General features: G+C 36.7%; 2 protein-coding genes across 3 annotated transcripts in view; both read right to left on the bottom strand.

Annotated features, from left to right (window-relative positions):
• Positions 1–890, bottom strand: part of LOC108675689 (tubulin gamma-1 chain) — a 14,520-nt gene extending 13,630 nt beyond the window's left edge. The window contains exon 1 of one of the 2 annotated variants that reach the window (XM_018163717.2): positions 582–890. In XM_018163717.2, coding sequence (XP_018019206.1) covers positions 582–630 — 49 coding nt within the window. In that variant the 5' untranslated portion in view covers positions 631–890. The remainder of the gene's footprint in view (positions 1–581) is intronic. The other variant, XM_018163718.2, reaches the window with a different exon arrangement.
• A 2,881-nt stretch (positions 891–3,771) lies between these two features.
• Positions 3,772–9,472, bottom strand: LOC108675681. Its single transcript, XM_018163709.2, has 5 exons — positions 9,080–9,472; positions 8,736–8,851; positions 8,095–8,222; positions 5,311–5,387; positions 3,772–3,936 (listed from the first exon to the last, which is right to left on the bottom strand). The coding sequence occupies exons 1-5, from the start codon at positions 9,360–9,362 to the stop codon at positions 3,812–3,814; spliced, it is 729 nt and encodes a 242-aa protein (XP_018019198.1). The 5' UTR covers positions 9,363–9,472; the 3' UTR covers positions 3,772–3,811.
• Between the last annotated feature and the right edge of the window lie 451 nt (positions 9,473–9,923).

Raw genomic sequence — 9,923 nt, 5'->3', positions numbered from 1 at the left:
TGGCATGCATTGTCTCTCTTTGGATCTCAATATTTTCCCGCTAGATGGCCAAGACCTAGTGTTTTTGCAGTATTTCGACACACAAATGTATGACGTCACCATTTCAACCATCAATGAACGCATGGAACTAAAACAAAGCTTAATATAAAGGAAAAACTAGAGAAGTGACGGAATTACCTACGATGTCGGAATATACCGCGTTTACCCTATTACCTATACAGAATTCCATACTGTAATAAATAACAGACACAGATTGATTATAGCCTATTTGAATATTCATCCCCTCACTTCAATTCTCAAATTGCACACTGCTGAGTTCCAAATTTTCACACTTAAATTTTTTATATAGACTAGAAAATTAGGGCATTCTGATAATCTGACTTCTTAGTAGAATATAAAGTGTGACTGCGTGGGTGGCAAGTGGCAACATTGGTATAGCTAATTAAATTAGCTAGCTATATAGACAAAATTTGCAACACAGTCTCAAAGACTCAGTCTCTCAGTCAGCATCTCATTTGTGTATGGCATTATGTTTATTTTATCTCTGAATGACATGGAACATTTGAACTTTTAGTACTCACTTTGATTTCCACATTGCCCTAACTGCAAAGTTATCATTTCACACGGCATGGTTAACAAACTTTAGATGCTATGATATCGATATACCTAATATCCAATAACGAAAAGATAATTGATGATAATAAACATATAAAATCGAGTTAAATATTGTATCAGTTTTTAATTATGCCATAATATCCTTCATGCATCCAACAGGCATAGTAAGATAGCTAGGTAGTTCATACAACAATTTCAACTGCTATAAGGCCGAAAACGACAGTTAAATAAAGCGGGCGCAAGAGTTATGATCGATTGAAAGGCGAAATTGGCAATGCGGTTCAGTGCTTATATTTTGCTCCACACATCACTGTCATCAGGAAATGCTCAGGCAGTGACATCTAGTGATAAAATTTGGATATGGTAATGGATTTATTGGAAAATCTAGCTTAAAGTGTTAGTCTGACTTTAAATAGAATTGTCATATCAGGTTATTGAAACGGTATATTGATTTATATTCTTAATTCACAATATCGGGTGCTGATCTGTTTCTTCACTGAGCCGAACATGAATAACGTTAATATAGGAAAGAATCGACATTCTTTAATTTCGAATTCAATGGAGCAATTTCCACTGAAAATTTTGAATGGATGGAATTAATGTTGATTTTATTCACACCACTGTTTTCCAGCAAATAAAATTAATAAATTTCATACTTTTTTTTTAACAATTTCGCCTTCGTCCAATAAAATTTAAACCGAGCCCGCCAAAGTAAGGTAACTAAATACCCAGAGATACAAACCATAAATGTCTCTATGAGGAATATCTGCCACTTTTGATTTGATGAGATTAATGTTCACGAACAACTTGTTGGAGAACGGAATTGATATTATTAAATGTGTTCAGGACACATATAGTTCTCATGGTTGAACCATGTTAACTAGTTCAACCAACTAGGGCAGTTCAACTAGGGCAGGGTGGCCCAGTGGTTAAGGGCAGGGTGGCCCAGTGGTTAAAGTTCAGAGTACCAATTGTAGCAGTGAGTTGCGAGTTCGAGACCGCAAAATGCTGTGAATGTTCTGCGATGTTAAGAATCGGCGACAGGCCTACGGCCTAATAAACGCTGCAACCGCTATTATTATTATTATTATTATATTATTAACTACTTCAACCATGGTTGAACCACATACCAGTTCAACCATGACTACAACCATGTATAGTTCTAGTTAACAGGGAATATGTTTCCAGTTCCACATATATTTCTGGTGTCAGTTATTAATTGGGGAATTTGTCGGCCGTTAAATATCTATCGACATTCAACGACGAGCTGCAATTTTAATAAAAAGTTAGTTATTTTTTTCAATCACTAAACTTGAAAATATAATGAAGAAGAATTCATGTTTTTGTTATATCATTCATAATTCAATGGATGTGATTTGTCTGGTGGCGTGCGGCTGATGTTACAGTCAAGAAGTGTTGTAGACTACGTTCTTCAGGGAAGGGATCATGATAGTCCATTCGAAGCAAGGCAGTGGTGGTCTCCGACAGGCGTCGATCTCATATTAGGCTACATGGTTTTGTAAATAGTCTTCTTTGTCATTGTCGTTTACCTCTCAGATACTGGTACGGCCGGTCTCCAAGTTTTACTGAGCATAAAATATCTCTCTAATGAACGCACATCGATGAAACTTTGCACAAGTGTTCAATAGGACCCATCAGAAATGTTTAGGTCGTTATAATTTTTTCGGTTTCACTTTCGTTTTCGAGTTACATATATGGACCAAAGTTCGTAGTGAGCCTAATATATGTATTGTATGTTACGGTTCAGATTTGTTTAGTATAATTTTGAGGCGAAGGCGCAATGGGAAAAATGATTACGAACTAAACATCACCGTTAGATCCTATTAAACACGTGTTCGACGATTCATCGAGCAGCGTTTATCAGTTTGGGAGATAGTTCATAAGTTTGGGCTTACTGAAACTTAGAGACCGGCCTTGAATCCGGCCGTATAAGTGCCCAATATGTTTATCGTTCGCATGGAAGTTATCGGAAACGTATTCCATTTTGCGACTTGATGCGACTGCGACCTGCAGTTATCAAGTCATTAATGCTTTCCCATTAACAAAATGATTGAAATTTGACAATAATAATAGTTTCAAGAGATCTGCTACAGTACTCGGCTTTAGACCTTCAATAACCTGCTCATCATCGATGATCATTAAAGAAACGAAATTGTTAAGCTTTTTTCTTAGGACTGCTGTAAATACGGTTTAATTGAACTTTTTTGTTATGATACGAGTGTGAACTTTTAATTTTTTTATGCTAGTATAAGTTTTTAGGCAGCGTGTATCATGGTGTATGAGCGATATAAATGTCGTGACCGGAGGTCAACACGCATTTCAATTTCAACTTCTCAGCTGGTAAAAAATAACTGGTCAGAAAAATATTTTAATATGTTTGAGTGATCCAAACAAGTTATAGAAAATTTAGATTCAATGGTTTGAAGTTGTTTGATGAGTACGACAATACAATAAATGTAATCATACATGGGGAAAAACAAAAATTTGAACAAGTTTACATTCTTTTCTAAAATAAATAGCATGTAAGTCACCAATTCCTAGCCACGACAGGCATTGCATTTAATTTAGAAGTCGAAAATATTTACTTCCGAGCCAAACCATACGTAAAATTATGTTTCTTTTTAAGCCTAATTTACATGAAAATATTGTACTACGACAAAATGCATGCACATTGAAATTAAAAAGACTGGGACATATGCGCGATTTCACGTCTATAAAATAATTTGCCTTCCCGTTCTCAGCAACAACTGTCATTTTCTCTACACAAGTAGTTACTCTAAGCTCTAACCAAAGGAGATCAATTGTTCAGGGGTAATTGACGGGAGGCGGATGAAAGTAGGTACATGTTCATCAGTGTTAATTCGCGACCTCTCACATTTGTGAGAGGAATATCATTCATATTCAGGCATGTTAAATCTAACAATGCAGTCTAAACTTTTTAGAACTGCAGCATTATATATTTTTTTAAAAATCATCACTAAATTTGAACTTCGAGTCTGGGTTGCTAGTTTCCAACAAAAGCATAGATCAGTCGAAGTTCGTTAAATCAAGCATGAGTTGGCCATCAGTCGAAGTACGTTGAATGTAGCGTGAGTTGACCATCAGTCGAAGTTCGTCAAATCAAGCATGAGTTGGCCATCAGTCGAAGTCCGTTGAATGTAGCGTGAGATGACCATCAGTCGAAGTCCGTTGAATCAAGAGTGAGTTGGTCCCACAAGAAGTTGGATATGAAGAACTCGGAGTTGCTCTGGGTGTTCAGCTTGAAAGGAATAGTCTCCTTCCGTTCGGGCCTCGCGACAACTGAACATCAAATTAAGGAAAAAAAACTGTTTTGGAATCCTAGAGTTCCCGTAGAAATATAAAAGGATAAATGTAAACCAGATATAAAATATTTGAACTTATTAAAAAGTTACCAATTAGATTTATTTCTCTAAACCTTCAAGAAAAATAGTCTAATCATTCAGGACGATATAATTTCACAGTAGAACGATTGAAAAATTTCAGTGTACGTAGGTAACTTATGTTAGTACAGAGATGGCTTGACTTACGAACTTCACTCACAAACGGGAGATTAGAGAATTTTTTACTCTGCTTGCAAACCGAATTTCAGAACTGATTCGGTGTTTACGAACCGATTCGGTGCAATATTATATTTAATTGTGTTAATACACATTAAATACCAATATTGTTTACACATACAAACATTTTGATCGTATATAAGAACTTATATTATTAGTCTGCTCATATTGCACGTTCACAAGGAATTTAAAAGCAAAGAAAACGTCAAGAAAATTCACCATATTGATATTGAAAACGTTTCGGAGTCCAGCTCCATCATCAGTTCGACTAAACCAAAAATGAATAAAATCATTTTAAAAGTCAAAATTCAAAGACAGACATAAAACCTAAATAAGACCTCACATTATATCGAAATAAATAGGACTAGTTAAGAACAACTTAGTCCTAGGGGTACGACAAGAATATAAAATCCTAGCGATTTACTATTTCCAGATTATATGAGCTAAACGCATTATTGAGACACGGTTTTTGTTTGAAGATATGTAGAGACTCCAAAATTCTCAAATCCGAGCAGCCAGAAGTGGAACCGAGTATCCTGAAATCACTCTCAGATACAGCCACGTCGCACTGTTCAGCATGGAGGCGCACGGAAGAATGAGGAGGCTTGGCGAGAGGCAAGTTAGAACGATAGCTCATGCTGCACGGTGTTCAGAAACCCGGATGTAGAAGTTACGCGACGTCATTCCAACGTACGTAGATGCACAGCGTGCACAACAGAACTCAAACAGATCAGAACCTGGTCTATGAGTTCTGTTGTGCACGGCGTTTTTTCTTGGCGTTTTCTTTGCTTTTAAATTCCTTACAAACATTTTCTCATACGAACCCAGTCACGTATAAATCAAGTTCGTAAGTCGAGGTATCACAGTAGTTATAATTTACAGTTAGAACACATACTACGAAATTCAGTCTTAAGAAAGCTATTTAATGTCAGCTTTAAGGTAAAATATTAGTTACATATACATAAAAACTAGAGCGCAATGGGTTGTATCGCAAGGTGACGAGTTGGACATAAACATTAACGGCATGAAGATGATAAAAACGTATCAGTTAAAGCAAACAAAAAATATTATCATTCATAAGCGCGGTAAAGGATACAGCCACAAACTTCATTTTCTGGAGAATTATACTTCCACGTAATATGAGTGAGTCGAGTGTACAGGTTTATCTTCTTCCTGCGCATAGAAGAAATTAATTAAAGGACATACAATTTGTCAACTTCAACTTCCATTAATTTAATTCAACCATGTAAAATAGATGGTTCAAAATAAATAGTGGTAGTGAGAGGTTTTCAAGCGTTTTAGAAAGACGTTATCTATATATATTACGGAGATCTTCAGTTAACCCTCTACCGCCATATGTCATTCTCCGGGAACATACCTTTCAACTTATATTATACATAAACTATTGAGTGTAGCAACCCGAGGACGTTTGTACGCAACAGAGAACATTTTAAAATTGTCGTACGTGGCGGCAACAATCAGTGCATGTCATTTTGCGCTCACTAGAACGTATCGTTTTGGGACGTATGCTTGAGACAATATTGCTCCGGTCACTCGTGTCAGGCGGTAGAGGGTTAAGGCGAATCATCAGATCAATTTGGTAGTCCCAGGTTTGCAGTCTCATCCATTCTACCGCAGATGTTCTGAGTCAGATTTTCAATTGCCACAGGGATAGTCCGCTGCGGTGTTTGTCACTTCAGTTTTATGTGCCGCTCATTGCCGTGAAGGTGAAGGTTAGTCTTGGTCTTGAGTATGGCATGCAAAATTTAAAGTTGTGGTAAAGAGGCGACACCGTTTAGGGCATCACAAAAGAACTCCAGTAGTAGGTTGCATTTGATTCAAAATTGTTCAAGATTATTCGTTCTTAAGTAACTTTGGGAAGGCTTTCATCAGAATCCTGATTAGAATTTAGTCATGTTCGACGGTAGATGTGTTCGGATATTCGGATGTCATTGTAGCTGGGGCGCTCCGCGGTGACATGCAAAGCTGTCAGGGGCGTTAACCGGTCGCTTGAGGAGCTAAAATTGTGCTCTATCAGTTAGCTGTGAGAGTGGGGCTATTAAGGTTTCATTAATACAGGCATACAAGCGATGATGCGTCACGTTAATCTTTTCTTGTCAAATTTCTCATCACACGCATACATGTGCACTCTGGGAGAACAAAGATGAGTAAGCTGAAATGCGAAGGGATGAGGCACTCGTTGAGTGCGTCATGCTCAGTTCTATTACCCTCGTTACCAAAGTCCAAGAAGCATACTTTACATGCCACATCATTGTATTGAATTCAAATTCTTTTTTACCTGCAAATTCCGACCTCGATGTACCGGTCTTCGTTTAGGTAGCACTTGGTTTGAGTTGCGATCTAGAAATTTTGGTACCTATGTGATGATTCAGACTATTGAGAGGTGATGCTTAGGAACCTTTTCCATGGAGCGTTATACTTGTGGTAGGATCATTTCATGCGAATTTGAGTGGGAAAATAGGTAAGTGTAGGTTTGGTTTGCAGTTTGTTCATTGCGAGATTGTGTGACAGTTTCTTCAGGGCATTAGGTCGAGTCGCCTGTGTCATCGGTTTTTGTCAGAGTTGACCCATAGCATTTATTGACCACCAGCGCCACAGGCATCAGGGATCATTTAGTTGTAGAGTTTCGACACAAAAGATGGCTGTGAATCAGTTAGTTCTATTTCTTTCCATATTATTTTTTTAAATGAGAACTGGTGGCGGTCATTAGATAGTAACATGCAGAAATTATCTGTTCCATGAGAATTAGTCACATAGGCTGGGGTTAAGGTTTTCATTTTAAAAACTGCGTCTCCTAAAGCAAGAATTGCGCGCTAGTCAGGCTCTTGTCTTGGTATTTACACTGCAAGTTTGGCATCTGTTCAATGCATATGGTTACATTGTCATGTCAAAATCTCCGTCAGTCTGCTAATGCCTAGGGCTCGCGAGAGTCGAGGGTAGCAGTTCTGCTGGTGCGGTAGTGAAGGAGGTCGTAATTAGTCCGATGGCGAGTGTCTGAGTCGTGGATGTCAAGACGAGAGGGGCGTTCAGGAGAGTGCACTCTGGAATAAATTATTCCCCCTTTACTCCCTCCAACAAGGGGATGCCTAATGCTCAGCACACAGTCCTGACAGGATGGCTCCCGGGCTCGGATATATCCTCAGTTGTCCCGCGCACAACAGGATGAGTGATCAAATGGCTTGGCAGTGAGAGCACAGCTCTCTCTCTGTGTTGTGTTCAAAAAGCCTCTCACATGCTCAGAAGGCATTAGACTAACACGCGCCATTTAAGACCACAAGCGAATTAGGCAGACTACGAGCAAATCCTGCCATGGCTCATCCCTTAAAGTCCAAACGAAATCCAGGCCTTCACCGAGAGAACAGTTTGGCATTTTAATTTTGTCTGATTTCACCTGATCCACTCGGCCATCATTAGATCAGAGACTGTACAGCGTCAGCCTGTGGCATCATCGAAACATGCAAGCCCCCTTTCCAAAATATGGGTTTAAAGTTTAAAATGCAAAATTAAATCAGTTCAATAAACAGTAAATAATGATAAGAATAAGTGGAAGGTTACTACAAACTTTCAGGCAAAAACAAAAACTTTTCTTTCTTTTTCATTTTGAAAACATTATAGCTTAAATCATCATAGCTTAAATATTTCATTTGCATATATTTCAAAATACTGTCATGAGAGCTAAATGGCATAGAAATGTCAGACCTTTGCTCATATCTATAGTTTAATCCGTGAAAAATCTCAAAGTCACATAGGTATACTATTCCAATACCTTTTAATATTGATATCTACAACTCAAACATATGGTGCATATGAATAACAGGGAAAGAGTCAAAGTGTTTCTATAAACAAAAAAGAGACTTGCTTTATTTTGGGTAAGATTGAAGATTTGTTTGAAGACAGCTGCTTGCAGCGCTCAGCAATGCTGGCCAAGACACGCTGCTGTTCCATGATCTGCTCCTCTATCTTCCGTGTGTCAGCATTGCAAGCATCCTGGAGAATAACAAACATTATTTCAAGTGATCCAAAGTATATTATTACAGGTATATTATCAAGTACATTATATAATAAGTACATATTTACAAGTATATTGCAGTACCTATTTGAAGAAATAACTCAAAAAAATATACCTATGAGGAAATTTGAATAGAATAAAAGAATATTTAGAATTTAAAGTAAATTTTTTTGCTGTGATAGAAGAAACCAATTTTTTGGTGTGATAGCCTATATATGAGACCAAATTTTTTGTACCATTTATTTTTGTACTTCGGATAAGAGAAGTTACTTTGGAATAGAGCAGTTACTAACTATCAAAGAACCCAATAAACTCACTCAGCTCAATCCTTGTGAGAGTCTGCTTTAAAAAAATCAGAAAAGCAATATCACAAAATTTCATTCATTTTCAAATGCTATAGGGCTTCTTACTTTTAACTTTGTTATGAACACACTAGAAAATAACTTCAAAATATTTAGACAAGTTTACACTCGAATAATGAAAACTTATACCTTAATTTTCTCAAATTTTTCAATCTCAGCCTTAAGGCTAGCAGTATCAAGTCTGTCTTGCGCTGTCCTTGAAGCATCTAGCTGCTTCTGATGTGCAGCTTCAGCTCTAAGTAGTCCTGAAATAAAAATTAATTTGAAATAAATTTGTAATTAAAATCTCAAAAGTAATCAATTAATTAATTAATTTTTTCAATTAATTTGCACCACAAGCAATTTCTAAACCATGTGGTATTTTAAGTAGCCCTATGTTTTGACCAAATTTTTAAACTAAAATTGAAAAAAAAGTGAAAAAAAACACTATTGGTGAACCAAAAACTCAACAGGAAGTGATTGAACAAACTCACCTTGAATGGTTTCCTTGAGCTCTTCTTGAGATAAATCAAATTCTTGACTAAATTGTTTATAACAACCATAAGCAGTTTGAATTTCTTGAATATTCTCTTCTCTCTCCTTTTGTAGAATGTGTAGGTATTTGGTTGACTGCGCTTCACTTCTTTTGATTAAATTGGCAAGTTCAGAATGATGAGAAGGCTGTTGATTTAAATGACTGCTGGCACTAAGACTTATATTATTAGAATAACCATTTGCTTGGAAATCAGGAGCAGCAACAGCATTAATAGAAGCCATTATTTATAATGGATGTGATGCATTTATACCTTGATGAACTTGTCTCCCTGAAAAAGTACACTGATTTATAAATAAAATGACTCAAAAAGACATGGTAATTCACAGGAATATAATTATGAAAATATTGTAATTGTTTGTTCTAGTAGACACATGTGAAAAATTTGAAATTTGGTTTGAAAATTTGTTATAGACCTCATTTCTGAAAAACAATATATATAAATAAAACTTGAAGAATCCATCTAGACAATAATGTTTTCCAGATGACCTGCATAAATTGTAGTATCATAATTACAGTATGTTTGGTTACAGTAAAAGTTACAACCGGGCATACTGTCGGAGGTCCCCTAAAAACATTGCCAGTTACCTGTACTACAGTGAAACAACTGGTGGTTTTTGATGTGTTTGAAAACCCTTTAATTACCTAGTATATATACATAAAATATATAGGGTAATAGGAAAATACTTTCATCATACCATAATAAGTGAATGTACCTACCAATTCTTTTTGGTTATGGTACAACAAGCTATACCATTGGTTCCTTAACCTTTTGCAGGCTGGCG

Source organism: Hyalella azteca, unplaced genomic scaffold, assembly GCF_000764305.2.
Source record: "Hyalella azteca isolate HAZT.00-mixed unplaced genomic scaffold, Hazt_2.0.2 contig12009, whole genome shotgun sequence".
Classification (NCBI taxonomy): Eukaryota; Metazoa; Arthropoda; class Malacostraca; order Amphipoda; family Hyalellidae; genus Hyalella; species Hyalella azteca.
Note: the sequence above shows the minus strand (reverse complement) of the source record. Positions and strands in the feature narration are given on the sequence as shown.

What these genes read in the sequence shown, in the direction of transcription:
- LOC108675681 (XM_018163709.2), bottom strand. Translation starts at nt 9,362, where the DNA reads ATGGCTTCTATTAATGCTGTTGCTGCTCCTGATTTCCAAGCAAATGGT. An exon ending in AAAAATTTGAGAAAATTAAG is followed by an intron (nt 8,223 to 8,735) that starts GTATAAGTTTTC and finishes GTTATTCTCCAG; the next exon opens with GATGCTTGCAATGCTGACAC. An exon ending in AGAAAATGAAGTTTGTGGCT is followed by an intron (nt 3,937 to 5,310) that starts GTATCCTTTACC and finishes TTTGATGTTCAG; the next exon opens with TTGTCGCGAGGCCCGAACGG.